Raw genomic sequence first — 23479 nt, 5'->3', positions numbered from 1 at the left:
TTATTAATATTATTATTAATGTTGCTCAAAATATTTTGTCGATGCACGTTTACTTTAATTTTCACTGGCAGAATACCGACCTACAGGACACCAATGATCTAGTGGCATTCACCCCTATTTTAGGCTATTTTACCAGAAACAAAACGGAATAACGACAGTGGTAATAAAAGAAGTCATCTCACGGGAATTTGGAAAGAATAAGTATTTGGTCTAGGATATATAGGATAGAACATATATATATGAGAATATACTTATATATATTTAAGAGAATCATTTGATGCAACTATAAATAAAGTTATAATATAATTAATTAACTAATTAATTATTATATTATCAATAAGATAATATCATAATTACCTACGTGAAGGGGGGAAGGGATCGTTAGTAATGCGGTCCCATTGCTTGCAATATACCCTGTCAGGTCGACCTCCACGCGGTTCCCCCTGGAAACCATCGTGCTGAGTTTAATATTGCAACAATTGAATATTTTTACAAAATGTTTCTTTTACCTCTTATAAATTTAAAAAAGCCAATGATAGTTGAACATTTAAAAAATAATGGGTATTTTGTCTATGATATAAAGAAAATTGGATTGGTCATTTAATGTATATTCAGACAGCCTGTATACAGAGGCGTGGACTAGCGCCGAAGGCCCCGAAGCCTCGTAGAACATCACCATTAGCACGGCAAACTAGCGGCGTGTTGCGCCACCCGAATTGCCAAAGCGTCGCGTCCAGTCGCGAACTTCCACGCAAATCATCGTGTTGGCTGTTATGATATAGTATTAGCGAGCCACTTCCACTGTTCACTTCCTCTGTCAGAACGTCTTATAATTGAGACGTTTAAATAATTTAAAATTTTGCCCCGCTAAAAACGACTTTAGTCGTGAGAAAACTAGAACGATGAGAGAATAAATCTTATAGATTGGAAAAAAATACTGTTCAAAATCGGTTTAGAATTGGTAAAACATACACACAACAAAAATACGAATGATTTTTCCAAGTTGCAAAAAATATAGATTAAAAATGTTCAAATCTTGTTCTAATAATATTTGAATTGGGTCGATTCTAAGGCGCTACTTCTCCGAAACTTATATCTAAAATTAATATTTCAATTTGATATTACAGCGAAAATTTAATGTACGGATCTATATGAATAAATTTCCTAATAGATTTAACTCAAAATTATTATAATTCTAGTTTATGATTGTCCATAAAACAGTAATTTAGGGGAAAAAATATTAGGCTGAGATTGGTGAGAAATAGTTGAGGTTTAAAGAAATGGCGCTTCAGAATGGGCCCCATTGCGTCATATTTATTCATTTTAAATAAAAATCAATGTACATTAATAAATGTATTTATTACCTACGTTTTTCAAGTTCGATACATGAACATCGATTTATCAATTGACTACTTTAGTGTAATACAAAATGAAATAAAAAATAATACAGTTACGTAAACATATTTTGCTATACAATTACAATATTTACAAATTGTAAAGAGAATAAACTATGTTATAGGCACATATAAAATCGTAATATTACCATTAAGCGAAGTAATAATAGGCAGTGAGTAATAGTACAATGCAAACAAGCATAATTATTTTGTAATAATTAATAAAAAATTACAATAGTATTTAAGTATACATAGAATTAGCCAAACAGGCCAAACTATAAATTAACGAGCCATGAATAAATACATGTTTCTAATTGATCAACAATAAATTAATTCCTTCTTGAAATGGTTTTAGGTTTATAATCTAATTTTTAAATACAAAAATTCGCAAAACAATACAGCTTTAACAATTGGCCAGCATCTAAATTGCCAATAAAAATAAATGCAATTAAAAATCGTCATTCTACGTGAAATGATAGAATCAGGCCAGTTTTTTCGCAACAAATATTACCCTATCCCTACATGCCGCACGGATAATATTAATAAATAATTTATCCACTAGTTTATGTCCGCGACTTTGTCCGCGTAGTATTTGTCATTCCTGTTTAGTATGTATCGATGTATGTACCTACCTATTTATTATGTCTGGGAATACTGGACCAAAATTACAAATGACGTGTCAGTCTCTCTCTTTGCCTTAGGTCAAAATGACTACTTAAATAGGTTGTGTACTAAGTTGTATAAGTTACTATAGTTTTTAACTATCCTACGGGAACTCTTTAATTTTTTGTCATTAAAATCTAAAATGTTGACCGAGGATGTAAGGTACCACCATGCAAAACTTCATTCAAATCAGTCCAAAAGTTTCAGAGATTAGCCCGTACAAACAAACAAACAGAGAAACAAAAAATTTGAAAAAAGTCTGGATATGTTCTATTTCACTTTTAATATCCCCCTGACTTGGTGTTTAGCGTTTTTTTTTTCTAGTAGACATTCGGCTTCTACAGTTTTATTAAATGTATAGATGTTGCGTCTATCACTACTTTTTCTAATGGGGGGAGGGGGGAGTGATGCTTAGAAATGGGGACTAGTAATCTCATTACTAGCAATATATACTGTCGGGTCGACTTCCAGGCGTTTCCCCTTGAAAACCATCATAATTAATTCTTGTTAAATTATCTGCTTTGATCCTCACCTAACATCATTTACTGGTGTCCCGTCAGCGTATACCGATAGCACAGGCGGAGTTATCATTCCATTATAACCCATTAAAAAAGAATCTCATTCCCAAGATGTAGTAATAATGCTATTAGGCAGGCATTTATTTAAAAATATTAAGGTAAAATAGACCAATGTAGAAGAAAAAAGTACCCTTTAACAGGCAGCTACACTAGTTTTATAGTAGGCTACATAGTACTCCTCATATGGGGAAAGACTTATGTCCAGCAATAGAATATGTACGGGTTATTAAGGTAATACAAGGTGTCCAAGAACTCCGATAATGGAGAAGGAAGAAAAGTTCCTCAGTAGAGACCTCATAAAAACAAAAAGTTGACTTCACAGTAGACGATCTAAAAATGTTGAAGTAATTCATTGACTGTAGACGAATCAAGATAATTTTTGTCCCAGTACTTGGTGGAGGCCAACGAAGTTTTTGCTATTAAGGGGAATACACGAATTATAATAGTATTGGTTTTGTATAATCCGCCGATGTAAATGTACAAGTCCGCCAATATAACGCCCTTAGTGAAAAAAGCTTTTTAAATTCGGTGGGTTATTCAAACCCAAATATGATTTATATAAAGAAGGCTTATTAATTCCTTTGTTCAGATAACGAATGGTTCCTTCATGGCTAATCTGTTCCTACAGACGCGTCAGCTCTGGGTGGTCTCAGTTTCTCCAGCAGGGGTATCGCCACCCCCACCAGTTCCTCCCAAGCGGCGAGCCGCCTGCACGGGCCGCAGTCACATTCCTCCTCTTCGACCAGATCGCCCTCCTCGAAGCCGAGGTCTTCTCCTGAACAGATGGTCCTGCCGCCGTCTTCATCAGAATCCAGATTCACCTCTGGCTCTACGCTGTACGCTTTTATGAATGGTGGCTTCTGTGGCATTTCGTAGAAATTGTCCTCATAGTTGTTATTATCGACGTCGAACTTAACCTGGAATATTTAAATCCTTAGTAGTTGGAACCTTTTTTACCTTACCTTTTTTTGGTACCGCGTGTATGGTGTTAGACGCAATTTTTTTTATACAACTTAGAATGGCAAACAAGCTGACGGCCCACCTGATATAAAGTGGTAATCGTCGCCTATAGACATAATAGACTATACTGTTTCGCCCATGATACCCATCATGCACGGGCTTTTTAATGACCATGTAATTTTAGACATAGTACATTTAAATAAATACACATAATGTTGACATTTGATTTAAAAGAGTAACTGTTGAGTTTCTTGCGGGCTCTTCTCAACAGATAACAACTTTCCGAACCCTGCAGTAGATTTAAAAAAAATGACGATTTAAAAGTGCTTGTAAACAAGTCTATTAAAATAAGGATGATTTGAGTGTGAATTAAATATTATAAATGAGAAAGTGAGTGTATTTCTGACGGCTTATTTAATCTATGAAATTTGAATACACGTAGGTACTGTATGGGATCACCATCATCGTATTAACTGTTATTTGTCCATTTGCTGAATATAGGCCTTTCCTAGACTTTCATAAGAAACTGCCCTGAGCCACCTGCATCTACTATATGGGATGGAAAAGGATATCGATTAGGCTACTTTCTATCTCGGTTAGTGAACATATCTTGGTCACGCGAACATAGTCGCGGGTAAAAGCTAGTTATGTAATAAATATCAAGTGAATCTTACTCATTAGTAGGAGATATTGTAAGAAAGTCTTCTGCCTGGTTACCGTTGTCCCACTCGTGTTTTTAACGCTAAGCAGCAGTACTAAAATTGCTATGTTTTGGTTTAAAATACGGGACATAGCAGTGAAATTATAGAACACTTACATGGTGTTTAGAAAGCGCTGGATCGCTGGCGCGTCGTTCACCAATGTGTGACGCTTCACACGCCGCGAACACTGATTCGTCGTCTAAAAAATAAAAACAGAAAACACGTCGAAATGGTACACACTAGTAGATAGGTAATATCCTTTTATCTTCTATTTAAAATTATAAAAAACATGAAAAAGTAATGTAAATAGACCTTTGACGCAATCGAACAAGTTTTAAATCGAAATCATATTGAATAGACGTCGAATGGATGTCACGTCATTATACAATATTTGAGGTCTATTAGAGATGTTTTTTCCTTTTAATCCCAATTTCAAAAGTCAGTCAAATCATTGGGGATCAATTTAAAAATTTGGGACATTTTTATCCATTCAATGAGTTGAATTCTGCTCTATAACTATGTATTTTTGTGATAATAAATAAATACATAAATAAAAAACTACACGATATCTGTACATACAAGATATTTAAGAAACATTGATTTGAGGGGTTTTAATAAGAGCGATTGAAGCCAAAACAATAATTATTTTTTTAAATTTTGTCTGTCTATCTGTATTCCGACATTATACAAAAACTACTGCATCAAATTGTATGCGGTTTCTACAGTTGTGATTTTGAAGTTCAAATGTAAAAAACTGGTGTACATTTTATTCTTCTACTATTCAGAAATAGTCATTTTAAATTTACTAATTCTGAAATCCAAGTGTACGAAGTAGCGGGCTAAAAGCTAAAACATTGTTAACAGCAATTTAGCAAACAACTAAAAAATTAAGAGAACACATTATTAAAAAAATATTAATTTGACCCCGACGTGATTTGAACACGCAACCTCCTGATCTGGAGTCAGGCGCGCTACCATTGCGCCACGGAGTCACACGGAACTTTTTCCGAATTATATGATTAGTTATTATTCATACTTGATAATGGACAAAAAATTATCAATAGCTTATTATAGAAGATAATTCGTAGATATTAATGACACTATTAGCTTATTATTACATGGCTGCTCAAAAAGGAGTAAGTATGTCTTTAGGGTTCGTGTATATGAATGTATATATTATTCCACCTAAACATTTAAATGCCTGAACAGATTTGGATGTATGGGGTATTGTTAGAATCCTTACATTATCTCGAGTGATATTGGCTATAATTTATTTTAATTTTGGCGATGTAGTAGTTTTTTAACATGTGAAGGAAAACATACTTGTATTGCTTTGCGTGAATAAGACTATAAATTCGATTCTTAAGCGGATTTTTTTCTATTTCCTTCCTCCAAAATAGGGAAAAATTTCTTAAGTTTAAAACAGCGGAAAGCAATATTATTATATGAAAATTATATATCAAACTGTATTTGATTCCGAATTTTTACAAGGAAAGTAACCTGATTAATCTAAGTTTGTTATATAAATATTAATAATACGGCTGAATAAAGTTCGATGTGTACAAGTCTAAATGTAGAGATGAAAAATTTTGAGATTGTTACAGTTGTTGATATTCTATATTTTTTTTATTTTTGTGAAAAAAAAAATTGTAAGCGGATAGAAGAAAATAAGATCGGTAAATCACATTCGCGGGCCATATTGTCCCCGTGTTCGCTCAGAATAGTATGGTCACGTGTCGCTCTATTATAGAAAAAAAAAAAATACAATTAAGAACTGGTCTCTATGACTGAACTCAGTCTCAGTCGACTCAGTCAACTATGGTCCGAACTCAGGTCTATATGACCTGAATTTGGCTCATCAGCGAATCCAGAATCTCAATATTATAGCATACATATATTCATGTATATATTTATATCGCCAAATATGTTATTGCGCTACAAGTATCGTCTTATACGTCTATATGAAACACTAGAGATGTGGCTCGGCTTCGCACGGGTAGACAGAATTTTTGAAAATAATATATGTCACTCGCTGGTAATATAGCTCTGTTTTTTATAGAAAAATGATATAGTTTGTAAAGATGCTTCGATGTTTGTTATTCAATCACATTTAAAACGGCTGAACGGATTCTAATGAACTTTGATACACCGATAGGTTATATCCTAACTTAACACTACATGTGTTAAGTTAGGGTGTAACCTATTTATATAGTGATTAATTTATTTCAACGTACCGATAAATGCGGCGAGCGCGGCGGATGCATGTTGCGCATGTGCATGCGACAATGGCGCATGCGCGTGTGCGTTCCACAGCGCGCGCGCTAGCAGCGCCGCAGCCGGAGCGTCGCGCGCCGCCGCCGCCACGCACAGCGCGCGCGCCGCCACGCCCGCCGCCGGCGCGCATGCGCCGCCCGCGCCGCACACGTTCACCAACACGCCCGCCGCCGCGCAACGCACCTCTGCGTCCTCTGTATTATCATACCAATACAATATCATAACAATACATTCGTGTTTCAACCGTGAAGCAGTCGTTTGCATGGCTGTGTTTCGGTTTGAAGAGTGGGATATGGCGTGAATTTACTGGGTACAGAGGAATAACACCCGAATCCTCAGGAATGGCAACGCATGGGGGTATCATGGGCGAAATAGTATACTCTGTTATGACCATGGTACTGCTCATGTTTATAGGCGACGGTTACCACTTTCCATCAGGTGGGCCTTCAGCTTGTTTGCCATTTTAAATTGTATAAAAAAAAACAGTAAAGATGCGTTTTTAATTAACCATAATACTGCATAATTTTGACGTTATGATATAACGTTATAAGGAGAGTCTCCTTTAAGGGAATAGTTTGTTAGTAATTTCTTTTTTTGACCACGGCATCGCTTTTGTTAAGTCGTTATCTCCCGTTCCCGCAACGTTCGGTCTAGCTACTCTGGGCAACAATTATAATTAGAACCCTTTACAACTGTCAATCACCTTTGCTTTTGCTGAGGGGAAAGGCATTGTTAATGATGGGGTCTAGCTATCTTATCCTCGACCGATAACATTCGACCTCCACATTGTTCTCCCAGGAAACCATCGTGGTTAATTTTTATGGAATTTGTCACGATGGACTACCAAACCTTCTTTCAACCTTCCTTATCGTCCCTCACTGGTGGCCCACCAGCGTATTTTTTATACCACTTACTCTTCATGCGTTGCCATTTCTGAAGACTCGGGTGTTATACCTCTGTATCCTTAAATTTACTGCCATATCCCACCTTTCAAACCGAAACACAGCCATGCAAACACAACTGTTTCACGGCAGAAACACGAATAGGACAGAGATGCCCAAGCAAACGACTTTTGTACAAAGTCTCCCTCTGGTATATTGATAACGTAGGCGGGTTTGCTATTCCATTATCATCCATTAAAAGAAATCCTTTTTTTATCGCTCTGGATATTTTCCCAACTTGCATCTATATATAACCTTGGTGCCCGTGAGAATCTATTCTGAGGTACGTAGAGAATTTTTTAAAAGTTACCGTGTTGCAAGAATGGCCCGAGTCCCTGCAGGGCCCCCTCGAGCACGATGAGCTTGGCGGCCCTGGTGCTGCGCGACAGGTTGCCGAGCGCGCGCACCGCCTCGCACGCCGCCGGGCCGCTGCCGTCCAACCACCTGCATGTCACTGCACCCAACAATAATAATAATAATTATTAATATTTTTAGCTGTTAACTGTCCACTGCTAAACATAAGCCTTCCCCATAAGGGGAGTTTTGCCAGTAGTTGCCACGCTTGGTAGGCGGGTGGGCAATCGCAGTTAAGCTTTTAGTGATGTTTTAAGAGGGACGCTGCTGCCCATCCCTCGCCCTCTCTTAGTCGACTCTTACGACACCTATGGGAAATATAAATAATTATTTGTAAATGTAAATAAATGTTAATTTCTATTCTTCAATGATAGCTCGATGGTTAACTGTGATTAGAGAATCCCACGATCAAATCCCAGCTTAAGCCGCTAATCACAATCTTCGTAATAGTGTTTTTTGATCATTGAAAATCATTGTTATTAGTTTTGTGCTTCAAAGAGCATGTAAAACCGTCGATTGATAAGCAACGTCAGAAAGTGGCTTAGAAAAAAGACCCAAGAGGGCGATATCCTTATACGAGTAATAATAATTCTTTAATTTACCACCATGTACCTTTACATAGCTTATCAAGGATTTCATCCAATGGATCCAATGGCTCTGGTGGCTCCCGGTAGAAAGTGATATTATTGAGCGTAGCAAATGCTGCGGTCGCTAACTCTTCACGACGTTCTGACCAACTCGGCCGTTCCTCTCTGTCATGATCCAAATCAGGCAGCTAGAGGAATTGAGAGTGAGTGATTTAGTAACATGTTTAATGAATAAGAAAAAAATTGTAGAGTTCCATTAAGTCAGTATATGTGAGATTACTTTTTGAGAAGGACTAGAGATTTAATAATCAATTTAAAGATACCTAGAGACCTCTCAGTCAGCTTTGATCATCTTTAACCTATTCTTGATCATCGAAATATTTAAGTAACTTCTCCTAATATGGACTAATCACAATAAAAATATGAAAGAAAAAAGAAAGAAACATCTTTTTCTTTTTACTTATTTTAATTATATAATAATAGTACTATATAATGTATTTTAAAAAGGGAACAATATATTCTATTCAGAGAATATAACTTTTAGTTATTGAAAACTAAAACACAACTACTTATTATTTGTGACAAATCAGTCAAAATGTAACAAAAATTGATCTAAATCAACAAACAAATGTATTCTATGTATGCACTTACCACATCCGAAGTTGTTTTTTCGGCTAGTTCAAGACAAGCCAGTAACGCTTTAATGGTTCTCTCCGCGTAGGTCGCTGCCAGGCCTCGCCCTGCTTTCTCCGTCAAACATAAGTTTGCAACCACCCTTACAGTCTGCCAATGTTAATAAAAAAACTTACTTTTTTTTTTAATATAAATATTTCTTAAGGGCCCTTGCTCACAGCAATTATCATTAAAATGCAAAACAAATTAATCGATCGCGTATCATCATAGCCCGCGACTGAAAGTGGATCTGCAGTTGTAAGTATGTACTGCTCTGTATAAAAATCACGGAGCTTTTGCGAATGGCGAATAGATTTTTTTTTGTTTGCATGACGAACGGGTAGTATATTGTTTCGAGTGAAGATGCTACTTTATTTTTGGAGATCAAAATGATTTTTTGTTATAATTAGGCCTTTTTTGTATTTATAATACATATCTATTTTCTTACCTTGATGAGTACATCTTCATTTGAACCATCGGATCCTCCTAGATCGGTACCTACAAGTATAAAAATATTTTAATAATTATGACTTAAACGAAATTAAAATAATTAAACCAAATAAAGTGTATTCACTTTTAAATAAATTAAACGCTTATTTGAAAATAAAACACAGTAAATCAGGTTGTCTGTAAGAGATTGCTTTTAGTGATAAGGCCGCCTTTTGTATATGCACATTCTGTATAAATACTCCTTGTATACATCTCTACTGTGCGCAATAAAGAGTTTATTATTATTATTATTATAATCATGCACTTACCCACTAAATGGAGATCAGGATCGGTCACGGCGTCCCGTGTCTCGTGTTCGTTACGTTTGGTATAGGACTCTAGTATAGTGAGCAAGACATCCACTCCGCCCTCCTCGTTGTAAATCTATTTACAATTAAATATAACTGGAAATGACTCTGTTATTTAACACTCTGTTTATTATACCTATCTACTCTACATACATGGGGGGAGGGGTTGTTAGTAATGGAGAGGTTAGTCCCCATTGCTATCGATTGCTACTGTACTAACTATGGTGCCTTAGGAGGGAAAGGGATTGTTAGTAATGGAGACTGAGAATCCCATTGCTAGCAATATATCCAACCAGGTCGACCTCCTCGCGGTCCCCCCTGGAAACTATCATGGTTAATTTCTGATGAATTGGTCATGATGGGCTAACTGGCCTGTTTTCATTCTTATCGATCACCCTTCACTGATGCTCTGCCAGCGTATCCCGTTAGCGCAGGCGGGGATACCAATCCATTTTCACCCATCAAAAAAAAAAACTATGGTGCCTTTATATATTATATAGGCACTCAGGTGCATTTTCATGTTCAAAAAGTAACGCATTGAATTTGATTTGCTTTAACAGTTGTATTCCTGAAGGTGTAACTAAACTAAAAACTGGTGTATGTTTCACCTTGGTACGCCATCTAGTAGTGGTTTAGGAAAACCAATGAAGGTTTTTTATTTCTCATATTCACGCGCTCAAAGTAGCGGTCGAAAAGTAATCAATATTAGTGGTGGCTAATATAATGTATAGCAATATCTTTATATTTTAGTTATAATATCTATATACTGACCTAATAATGAATATTCGTTAATGTCTATTTTTCTATATATAATGGCAAAATGAATAACTTGATCGAAAATAATATAGATATCCGACCGGTACGGGCGATATCGAAATAGGCGATGACCTTTTTTCCGGCATTAATGTGTAAAAGAACCCAATATATAAATATTGGAACAATAGCAATATTACCCATGCCGAATCAATATAATATAAGAGACTGACATTGAGCCTGGCCTGGTGGTCGGCGGCGGCCATGTTGCCGAGCGTGTAGGCGAGGCGCACGGCGAGCGGCGCCCGCGCCGCGCAGGCCGCCAGCGCCGTGAGCAGCGCACGCGCACCCGCGTCCGCCGCGCACAGCCACGCGCAGCACGACTCTTCTGCCGACAGCACGCTATGAACACATTGTTTATATTATACATCTATCATATATACATATATATCAATAAACAAAATGTATTTTCATTTTGTTCCACAAAAAAAACTTTTTTATATTATTTATTATTTTGTGCACGTTTACTTATATTTATTGTACTGGACCTTTCTAGGTCTAATCTGTTTCTCTTTGAATAGTTTACAATAGAAATTTGTAAATAATAATCTTTATTCAAATATATAGAATATTGTCATTAACTATTGTTTACAAACTTTTTTAAATCATCAATTTATTTTATGATTATGATTACGTTCAAAATGTTGATATCTGTTGAGAACAATCCTCAAGAACCTGAACAGATACTCTTTTGAATTACACAATAATTTATGTACAAGATAATTTTACATCTGTGTGGGTACAAATTACGTCACTACACTAGCTATGTGATTAACAAAATATCCATACATTACACGATTTGAATTGACATTTACAGTTAGAATAATAAATACGAATATAATTTATACCTGAGACACCGTGCAACATTGGTGAGCACGTCACGATCAGTATGGTGTTGGAGCGCTGCAAGCAGCTCGCCGAGCGCACCGCTCGACACGAATGTTCGTACCTCCTCCTCTCCAGCGCCTGCCAGGTTACGGAGAGCCCCAGTGAGCTGGTACAACGCGTGAGTGGACTGCTCCGCTACTGCTCTAGGATTCTCTGCTTTCTATAAATTCAATGATAAAGTACAAATGTTGGATGAACAAATATAATATAGATAGATAGATAATTTATTTGCATTACTTAGATTTTACTTAGATCACTATTGAGCATGGATGTCTACACTTAGAACACTTAATCACTTAGCTTGCATGGTATAACTAGGTGGTTTAGTAGATGGTTTTGCACTAGTGTATTGCGATTTGTTCCTTATATCGTCTCCTAGACTTTAATTATGACAACAAATTATTTTGATTTAAAAATAAAACTGTTAATCGGATTTTGATAAAATTCTTATGAAACCAATCTGTAAGTATATCTTTTTAAATAAAAAAAAAATATTTACCAATTTGGATTATAACATACGGAGTCGTGATAAACATAAGAAGGTAATATCCATAAAAAAAAAAACAAAAAAAAATGCAACCGAACTAAGAATCTCCTTATTTTTAAAGTAGATTGAAAAGAAAATTACGCAAATAATGTGACGTTCCAATTGATAAACAGTGTTAATTTTCGCCTACAGACATGAACAGTACTATGAACACAATCACAGAATACATTGTAATGCTCAGTATTATGCCAATGACACTGTCTACCCCATATGATACACTGTCATATCACATTTGCTTTTCATTTTATTTTACAGAAACGGTAGGTCGCGCAAATGGTTTCTAAAAGGCAGGTAGAAAAAATACTCTTTTGATAATAACATACAGCGGCGTTGAGTATCTTGAGATGTAGCGCTGCGAGGTGCAAGGCGCCTGCGCGGTGTGCGAGCGTGCAGAGGCGCGGCTCGAGAGCCAGGAAGCGTAGGGCGCCAGCGCCGTACACGCAGCACTCGCCCTCAGACACCGGGTCCGCGCGTGCGCACCCCTCCACCACCAGCTCTGCGGGCACGAGTCGCATTCGTCACTCGCACGTGGAGCATACGTGGATCCCACGCGACCCACGCATCTTACATTATAATGAAATGCTAAATCGCCCTTGTATATTAATTGAGTATTTTTAAAAAAGAAAAGAATACATTGATTCGAATCGAAGTACGAAGGTACATATATTGATATCCGAGTACTTCATCTTACTCAAGTATTTTTTCAATTAATTTCTTCTAATACTCGTATCTTAAGATCGAGTATAAATCTTCGTTCATCAACACTACTTGAATTACGCTGCAATTGTATGATAAATTTTTATTAAGTACTACTTGTAATCATTAATACAACTTACCTAGTAGGTTTGTATTTCTGAAGAAGTGATCATTTTTGTCATTTCTGGCAATTTTAAATACTAATTTGCAAGCAGCCGCCAGGTGAGTTCCAGTGACACGCATCTGAAAATATTTACTGTAATCTTAATAAATTTAAGTTAAAAATATTTTTTTATATTAAAATAAGAATGAACACAGAAACCGAATACGAAAGGAGAAATTGTCTCAACAATTGGTCGACTTATGCTAGCTCACTAATATATTTGTAGAGCCCAACAAATGCGATAGAATAATTTGAAGAATAATGGAAATACATCTCGGGAAAGGTCATTCGTCAAACTTAGGGTTTAACTCACATAGGAGTACATTAAAGTAAAAATTTAAAAACTTAATATTTACCGTCAACATAGCTCTTGCAATAGCTACCAAGACTCTTTCATCGTCGCTGTCTATATGCGTGTACAGCGAGCGCAGGACCATATCACGTAGACTGTTAGCTGGAATATTCTTTTGTACGTTGTTCTGCAGTGCTTCCATCAGCTGCAGAATGTGGTCAACATCACGTGTGCGTTCCGATAGCGCTTCTGCTAGTTCAAGGACTGTTAGGCTGTAAACATTTATGCATATAAATGTCTATATATCATCCTTACGATCCTGATAGGAACAGTATGGAGTAAACAAAGGATCTAAAAGTCAAAAGGTTCTGTTTTTGTATTCAGACATTTCTTGTTCTTCTATTTTATTACAGATAAGACTCGAAATTATTACCATTCTTTTAAAGGAGTGTATGAAAGTGAAGTTTATCAAAAGAATTAATATGGCGCATCTAGCTTTGAAAATGTGGGTGGCTCAAATTTTTTCTCCGTTCTTCGACCTAATTTAATTTTAATTAATTTAGAATACATTTAGTTTTACTAACAGAATATTCTTTTGCAAGGGTACTAATGATTTAAATATTTTAGAGGACTTGATTTCTTTTTATTACGAAAGGATATTATCACACTGACAAGGTGGAATTTCAATATAATTAAAAAGTAAGATATACGAGTATGTAGTACAATAGCTGTTTATTGAAATTTCTACCTTTTATGCCTTTCTTAAGGTATAAAAAAAGAAATAATATTTAGATCTTTAGGTCATAATCATAAGATTTCAAGGCAATGGTACGATTGGATCTTAAGTACTGTATTATCGAATCACTCACCATCAGGGCTATTATAATTACATGTTAATTACCTACCTTCATAGAACAATTTACCTACCTATCGAAATCTCCAACCGATGTATTCGGCAGTTGCACAGCGAGTTGCTTGACTGGAATATCTCCAAGTGCATGGTTGGTGCCGAAGTCGTATGATTGCGATTTACTGCCGGCGAATTGTCTTCGTTTGCTTCCTGTATCAGGACTTAGGGCTGATAATAATACGAAAGCATAATTAATGTTATTAATCAAAATCTTCAGGTGATTATTTTATTTTATTTTATTTTTCGTATGTGTATATGGGAGCAAATACATCATTCTTACATTTGCTATTATAATCTTCATATCCGGCGAAAGGATTATCACCATCGGCGCTTCCTAATGGTCTTGTAACTGATATCGCTTGTGCTAACTCCTGATCTGTCTTGGGTTCTGCAATTTTGGTAAACTTAAAGAAATCTTCAATATAAACAATTATAAGATTGATAGTTAAGTTTGAATATATAGACCATGTAATAGCAAATATTAATAATGATAGGAAGTCTGATAGGAACAAAGAGATTGAAGAAGGAGCAGGTATAGTGGACCTATAACAATAAATGGTATAAAAAAATTAATATATCCACTTTCTTACTAATATTATAAATTGGGAATGAGCTTGTTTTCTGTTACCTCTTGGTGCTTTACAATGTTAACCATTATGAAATTTTGTATACATGTATTATTGGGACGGAGAAGGTCATAGGCTACTTTTTATCTCAGTCAGGTGGTCTACCATGAAATGAAATTCCGAATTTTCGGGCTCAATTTCGTGTTTTTGTTCGTACCGAAATCGAGCCAGTGAATGGAGCTTAACATTTCGTTCATCATAAATCCTATCCTAATAGTCCAAAGGAACGATATTTTAACATTTTTAATAATTAACGGCATGTATTATGTAATTTTACTATCAAATTTCGGTTTCGTTCGTTCCCGAAATTTCGGAAATCATTTCATGGTAGGCCTACTGTAAACATATCTCGGTCACGCGGACGAAGTCGCCTGTAAACGCTAATAAATAGATAATTAATAATAATGAAAATTATATACCGTCAGTTTGGCCAATAGTGTTCCTTCTATGTAGCGGTTTGCTTTTACCACTCAGATGGGGCAGTTTGGTAAAACCACCCCAAACATCCGAAGATCGATCCTGTACAAGGCGTGTGGGATTTCGAATCTACAAATTTAATTAAATTACGCATTTATTTTCAAATATTCGAGGTAACAATAGCGAAAGAAGGTAAAGACAAATGACGATCAATGGCTGAGATACGTGCTACATATTCTTTTATATTAAACAGAGTGGAATCGACATTAATATCAATTATTAGATACGTAGACTTAAAATGTATATTAATATAATAATTTGACCTGACTTCATTCTCACCTATTATCGCTCTGCTGTACCTCGCCACCGTAGACTGATAGCGCGAGTGGGGTTTTTTTTTAAAGGATGATAATGAAATGGCAACCCCGCTGCCCTATCGGTATAGACCGGCGGGGCACCAGTAATAGATGATAGGTGAGGATGAAAAGGCAGGTCAGTTAGCCCACCGTGACGAATTTAACAATAAATTAATCACGATGGTTTCCAAGGGGAACCCCGAGGAGGTCGACCTGACAGGGTATATTGCTAGCAATGGGGCTACTAATCCCCATTACTAACAATCCCTTCTTCCCCCCAGCTCGAGTGGGGTTATCATTCCTTTGCCATCAATGTATAAAAACGACCTATGTTGTCACTATATTACAAATATACTTTTTAATCTAATTGTTCGTATATATTTTATTAATAATTTAATAAAATTAATTCGTACATACTGTGGGCTTTTTCCTTGCATTAGAATTAGTCTGTGGCTCAGTGACAAGGATACCGTTCAAGGTTTCCTCATCGAGTTTAGCGACTTGAGCGCCCAGTATAGCCGCTGTCAGCTCCTCGTTGCTCTCCGACAGGCTCAGATATTTAAGACTATCAAAATAAAATATAATATGTAAACTTTTAAAATGTTTACTAAACATTGTTACTTTTAATAAAATGTGATATGGTAACGTAACTAGTGACACGTTCCATAAACATAGCAAAATGTTTAATTTGAAATAACTTCCTAATATTATATTTCATATTAGCACGTAGCAGGTAATATAGAAGAGATTTTGTAACTGGTTAAGACCAGAGTATTCATCATGTAAATCTGAAGAACACCAGTTTACTACCAACGAGTGTGTTTTACTCTCCGCCAACCTCCCTCTTTGCAAAAAAACAAAAAAAAAAGTATTTAATTTTAAAAGTATTTGAAGGTTAAAGGATAATTTACTGAATTCTAAAACTTTAAGATGATATAATAGATAATAAAATAAGCTCAGGACAATCGCAGATGTAATAGTCAAAGACTCGACTGTTTCGGTTCTTGTAGCAAAAATTTAACATGACCAAAGTAAAACTGCTGCTATCTATCGATTAATCTACTTTGTTAACGATGTTATTTATCACCAGAAAGAGAGAGAGAGAGAGAAAAAGAGAGACTTAAACTGATAAACAATATGATCTTTATTAAGATAATATTATTATAAATGAGTAAGTGAATTTTCTTGTTATCCTCTTGGCGTTTTAACGACAAACGGAGATACTATTCGAGGTGGAGAAGGATAGGTTATTTTTATCCCGGTCAATCAACCTATCTTGATCATGCAGACGAAGTCAGGTGTAAACATTAGTCTAGATATAGTCATAGAAAAATACATGGACGTACTCAAAAGCACTGGGTGGTCGTTGATCACGCTTGCGCGCGCGGTCTGAGAACAGTGTTCTCTGGGGCTCGCGTGGCGTGAAAGGGCGCCGTGTGCGTAGGGGACGCACCACACCGCCGCCAACTCCACTTGATGCGCTGCTCATTTCTGAGAAAATGATTCCAATCTTACTCTTATTATTGTCACAATTGCGAAAGTTTGCGACGACATATGGATGAATATGTGTTACTCTTTCACGCAATAACTGTTGAACAGATTTAAATCAAATTTGGTACACGGATAGATTATATTCTAATTAAGAACATATGATACTTTATATATTAATTTAAGCGGGCAAAGTAGTTGAAAACATTTGCTACTTATATAAAAATCCCATGTCACGAGGGTCGGTAAACCAAGCAACACAAACAAGCTTACAGTCTACCTGATTGATCCAAGGTGGTCATCCAGATGTAATATATATAATACATATTTTTTATTGTACTTGTAAATAGTACAGACAATACATATATTGGGAGCAAGGATGTTAGCAGGCAGCTTAAGTGCAATGTAAAAGGTAAAATAGGCGCTAAGATTAATAAAGAATAACATCAAATTTGATTTTGGAATGAAGAGGCGTGAAATCCCGAATTTTTTTTATTGGCGTTTCTTAATACGCACATTTATTCAATCACGCTTAAATAGTTAGATAGATTTGAGTGAAATAAATTAATTTAAATGGTATACAAAAGGATTGTGAAAAAATAACAAGTATCCTTTAATCTAATATAGGTATAATCTGTTTACAAAATTTTATAAAAATTGGTTCATTCAATAAAAAGTTCTTAAGGATTTTCGGATGTTTAAAATATAGAAAGTTCCGAATGCCCTTATTTTTACGTCTCACTCTTTCTCATCGGTGCTGTACTGTAACGTAGTAAACGTATTTAGAAATGGATTTGTTTGTCACTATCAACACCTGATCCACTTTCGAGAAATAAATTATTAAATACCTACAAACATACCTAAACCATTCAAATACTTACTTAATTTGAATAGTCGTAAAGTAGAAAACATTTTGCTATTACGTAGTACCTAATCGAGGTGTATTCACCTTGGTTGCCAAGTAAGTTTCGACTTGCGACCCCCGGTTCAATCACCTACAAGAAACGCCCCTAAACTTAATCAGGACGCTATAACAAAATCGTTATTACCTACCTAGCTGCCAAGGTAAGTCTTGTTTAAATACGATTTGTGTAAATAAAGTTTTTTAATGGGTGAAAATTGAATGGTGACCCCGCTTGCGCTATCGGTAAACGATGGCGGGGCCCCTGTGAGAGATGATAGGTGGGTATGAATGCAGGTTAGTTAGCCCATAGTGACGAATTCCACAAAAAATAACAACGGTTTCCAGGGGGAACCGCGTAAAATCGACCTGATGGGTGCTAGCAATGGGATGTTACATTCCATTACTAACAATCCCTTTCTCCCTGTAAATAAAGGTTTGAAATTGTTTATACATACTTTACCTTTATAGTTACTAGTTTAATATAGATTCGAGTCGTATTTAATGAGGCTAGGTCAAGTCTGTTACTCACTAAAGATCTATACTAAACTAGAATAAGTAAACTCATACATTTTTAACCATGCTTATAGTTTACAGGTAGATACTATTTTAGTGTAGGTCTTGAGTGAAGGCGCATCACGTTTGCGGATTCACTGGCGTAGTACTCCGGATGGTGTGCCCACCCGGTCGTACTCGTACTCCGGACAGATTTAAACATGTCGAGTATCCTTAGTCGTCAGATTCCGCGTGCGTGACTCAGGACATACATTTATAATATCTTCAATTACAACTTAAAGTAAAAAAATGATCATGATTCTAATTTCTGATAAGAGAAAGGTACCTATTGATCGTCTGATGTCATTAAGTATGATGAACTTAACAAACTAACAAAGGAAACTGGGAATGGAAATTGGAAATACATGTATATTGACGAAAGAAACTTAGAAGACTATATATAAAATTCTCGTGCCGTGAAGAGACGTTTTTATGAAATTTTGTGTGCAAAGGAAACAATAGAGATGCGATGTCACACAACTTTAAATTTTCAATTTTTTATATTTCGGTAAATAATAATATAAAAAACTATAAATAATAATGTCGCCTGTACTTCACAACAATCTTTATATAAAATTCAGGATAATATACCATTGACGGTAAAACCATGGTATTCTCAACTTACCAATTACAAAGGAAATGATTACTCACTAAAATTCGTAATAATAAGAAAAATCACAAGTGAAAGAAAAGTATGGCTGATTCGCGTGACTAACCCTCGTTAAATCCTTTTTGGTATAACATAGATTACAGTGTCACTGTATACGTAAACCATGCCAAATTATTGACGCTCTATATTCTTTACGTTTCGCATAGAAAAACTATTGCTATACATACTTACGCTTTTAGTGAGTTATATTTTATTTCCTGAATCCCGAGGTTAACAATATTGATCAAATAAAGACGGTACGTTTTCTATCACCAGATGATTCATGTTTAGGTTTAGAATGGAATATTATGGCAAGATCATGTCCTATATCTACTCCAAGAGTAAAACCCAAGATGAAATGCGTTTCTGTACAAATATAAGAGTTTGTTTGTTCGTACGAACGCGCTAATTTGTAGAATTACTAGTCGGATTTTTATAGTTATTTTTTTTTAATTCATTTCATTTTGGACGAAATTATAGTTCATTTTTTAATGTGTGTATGATATAATGTAATATATATTTTTTTAATATTTTTTTTAATTCAATTCACTCATAATCGTTTTTCTGATATTGACAACTTAGAAATTTTTATTATTTACGAGAGATATACATATAATAGTTAGATATTTAATGTTATAAAGACATCTATATGTTAAGCTTTTCATTATTGATCTGAAGAATTTGAGAATTGTTTAGAGAACACGTAAGTAGAAATAGAAACAAAATAAAATAACCACAATGAATAGACGTAGAATAAAATACCTCCATAAATAGCGGCTCGAGCTTCGCTAATGATCTCCGCGGAGGTCTTGCGACGTGGTGGCGCGTAGAACGGAGCGCCAGCGCCGCGCCTCGCGCCCCTATCGCTCATTGCCTAGCGTCTACACTGAAATAAAAAAATCCAAAAATTACGTTATATACGCGAAATTTTTTTTTTTTTCGTATATAACCTACAATGTAAACTATTTAATTTAAACTGTGGAAACGTGTGTGAATTACAATCTAGTTGCATGGCTGTGTTTCGGTTTGAACGGTGGGATATGGCAGTGAATTTACAGGGTACAGAGACATAGCATCTTAATCCTCAGGAATGGCAACGCATGGGAGTATCATAGGCGAAACAGTATACTCTGTTATGTCGATGGTACTGCTCTTGTCTACAGCCGACGGTTACCACTTTCCATCAGGTGGGCCGTCAGATTGTTTGCCATTCTAAGTTGCATAAAAAAAATCAATAAACATATAAAGAATATAAATATTGTTTTGTAACTTTGCTTCGCTATCTCTATAAATAGAAGATAGTCAATAAAACAGAAGTCTCACTATTGTAACAAAAATTAAAATACGACAAACAAAGTACACGTTCTCTTTGGCATGTTAAGCAGAATAGATCCAGTTGTCAAGGAAAAAAGCGTTTTGGTACTCATTTCAAAATCAGGTACTGAATATGCTCTAATGAAGTCTGACTTTGATCAAATTTATTTAATTAATTATTGTTCAATGCATTACGATGGACCAGCTGATCTGTTTCATCCTCACCTATCAACCCTTGCTAGTGCCCTGCCAGTAAATACAGATATTATTCGCGGAGTCACTATTACATTTTCTCCTATAAAAAAAAGTGTCTCCATTGGGAGATCACGACTACATGTTTTAAAGTTATTTAACCTGTAGATACTTTGGTGTTAAAGCAGTTTCGATATAAAGAAATATCTAAGATGGCTATGGTTTAAAAAACGTAAATTATTAATAATAAAGTTGTTGAAATCTAATAGTGATAACGGCGTGTAATTATCTGAAATATAATAAGTTATGGAATATTCCTTATAAAATAACTTATGAGCACTAAACTAATTCATTTTAAGGTACTCCTGCCTGTACACTAATATTTGAGTTATGAATATAAAGTCAAATAAAATGTTTATCGATTAATAAATGACGTGATCAAATTATTCAATAATTTAATCAAACTAGGTTAATCACTCACACTGGCCTAGTTTCAGATAGTAATTGTCATGCACAATAAAGTTCACATATCAAAATAATTAAATATTGTGTTTAATATAAATTAAAATTGTATGAAACCATAAAGTTTCTATTTGTCTCTAGAAATTTCGATAACCATATAACTATTTCTAATAATAGACAGATTATGAAATTTTCTATTATGTCTATATGCAAGAAAACAGCAGACAGAACATAAAAAACGGGTTAAGTGTAAGTTGAACTCACTCGCCGAGGGTCCCGTATGTAAAATGTCTCTGAAAAGTTTTATATTTTCATTAGATAAAAAAATATTTGAACATGATGTATATTCGCCATTTCTTCCAAAATAGATCTAAACACCAAGAGATATAAAACTACTACAAGATAAATGTGTTAAAAAGTTGCAATTATTATAACATAAACAACACAAATCATTTGGTACGGTACATGAAAGATAAATGTTTAAAATATAGTGTTAAGATCATTTCCATATAAATATATTATAATGCAATCTACATTTTTAACAGCTCCATCTGTTGGCTAAATATAACACTAAAAATCCATTGTAAAATTATTCATAATGTAGTTTATAAATATATTACATAAAAATACCTCCTATTTTTAACATATATAAATTAGACACATAATTATTAATATAAGTAAGTCAATTTTGAAATTTCTGTATTTGTTTTGGACTCTCTAACAATTTTTTTTTTATTATATCATTGCTATATATACAAGCCTATGAAATGCAAAACTATTCAAATTTTTTTATATCCTTCGATCTATTAATGCATAGCATTAACGAACGGACAAACTCGCACTGCAAAGGTTCATTTGTACCTTTTTGGTACGGAATAGTAAAAAATATTTTTATATTTTTTATGTTTATTACCTCATAAATCCGTTATTTACACTCGTAAACCAATTTGAAAAATTCTTTTTTATCTGAAAGTATACACTTTCACGTTGGTTTCATAGAAAATATATTAAAATCGGTTTAATAGTTTAGTTTTTAAATAAAAAGGTTTCGCTACAATAGAAACCGGTATTTTTTTTTTGTGGAATAAATGCTAAATTATTGTTATTTTTTTTTTATTTATTACATAAATTTAATAAAAAACAATCGTCCTATTAAAAACTTCTGTTAAATAAATATGCATGGACAATTGCAAAATGAATTTCTGTTTAGCATACTAAAGACGGATTGCGAAATTGAGACGTACTATATCCGGAACTGCCGTCGTCACGCGATGATTCGACGTTCGTGTAAAAATTGCTTTTATTAATTTTGTATAAGCTTCTTGTTCCTTATCGTATTATATTGTATTTCTAATTATACAAGTATCATATTTAAACCTTAATTTAAGCTATTTTAGGGAATTAGGTAAATAGTTTTTTAATTACCTCTGTAATTTTTAAAACGTTAAAAGAAATTATTTTATAAATAATATTCAATAAATAATTATGTAAATAATCCAACCAATTTAAAACAAATAAACCGCGGCAAATATCTTTAAGTACATATACACTGTGTTCAGCGTATTACAAGACAATATTTGCAAGATTTAATCAAACATCATACTCTACACCAACCTTATGATAATTCCATGTATAACATTCTAAAAAATTTGAAAAATAAATAATTTAAAATTAAAACATAGCCAGCCAATTCGCGGAAACAGGTAAACAGTTTACACCGTTAGGAAACCGTAGCAACGCGTAGCACAAACACGGTCTACGAGTGTGGGTAAACCCGCCGACGCGTTTCGTAGCTATTTGGATACTGCCAGCGCCGCGCCGCGCCGTACTGCCCGTCGTAGAAGTCGTAGCGACCTACAATCCTACTAATACGTAATCTATACTTATAATAAATCTGTAGAGAGGTCAATTCTTTACATGAAATATGTTTCCAAAATAACTATCTGGGGGTGATTAGTGATCGACACTGATGCCAAAAATGCAATCAGTAAAATTTTTGTCTGTCTGTCTGTATGTTCGTTATAGAAACAAAAACTACTCGACGGCTTTTAAAGAAACTTGGTACAATTATTCTTCATACTCCTGGACAGGTTATAGTATACTTTTCATCAGGCTACGATCAATAGGAGCAGAGCAGTGAAGGAAAATGTTGGGAAAACAGAACAGTTACTCCTTTTTTAAGTGTAAAAATGTTCATCCATGCGAAACCGGGACGGGCCGCTAGTATATAATAATATGAAGTATAGAATATTTTGTAAAAAAAAATTATGTTTGTTAGTTTCAATCACG

At 34.8% G+C, this 23479-nt stretch overlaps 1 protein-coding gene and 1 non-coding gene across 3 annotated transcripts; both read right to left on the bottom strand.

The window, feature by feature from the left end:
* Positions 1-3239: 3239 nt before the first annotated feature.
* Positions 3240-22977, bottom strand: LOC113513926 (armadillo repeat-containing protein 2). 2 transcript variants are annotated; one of them, XM_052896070.1, is made up of 21 exons: positions 22805-22977; positions 21455-21483; positions 19985-20108; positions 16976-17120; positions 16047-16194; positions 15276-15402; positions 14511-14618; positions 14248-14398; positions 13385-13592; positions 13006-13108; positions 12493-12665; positions 11583-11782; positions 10908-11076; positions 9883-9997; positions 9573-9622; positions 9104-9235; positions 8478-8640; positions 7822-7965; positions 6531-6764; positions 4413-4495; positions 3240-3552 (listed from the first exon to the last, which is right to left on the bottom strand). In XM_052896070.1, the coding sequence occupies exons 3-21, from the start codon at positions 20091-20093 to the stop codon at positions 3247-3249; spliced, it is 2868 nt and encodes a 955-aa protein (XP_052752030.1). In that variant the 5' UTR covers positions 20094-20108; positions 21455-21483; positions 22805-22977; the 3' UTR covers positions 3240-3246. The 2 variants fall into 2 exon arrangements, with proteins under 2 accessions (XP_052752030.1, XP_052752029.1); XM_052896069.1 differs by lacking the exon at positions 21455-21483.
* Trnaw-cca (transfer RNA tryptophan (anticodon CCA)) lies at positions 5217-5288 on the bottom strand. Its single transcript has one exon. It is a non-coding gene; the product is annotated as a tRNA-Trp (tRNA).
* Positions 22978-23479: the final 502 nt, after the last annotated feature.

Source organism: Galleria mellonella, unplaced genomic scaffold (assembly GCF_026898425.1).
Source record: "Galleria mellonella isolate WM207_F2 unplaced genomic scaffold, CSIRO_AGI_GalMel_v1 utg312, whole genome shotgun sequence".
NCBI lineage: Eukaryota > Metazoa > Arthropoda > Insecta > Lepidoptera > Pyralidae > Galleria > Galleria mellonella.
The sequence above is the reverse complement of the archived record's forward strand: the minus strand, read 5'-3'. Positions and strand labels throughout refer to the sequence as shown.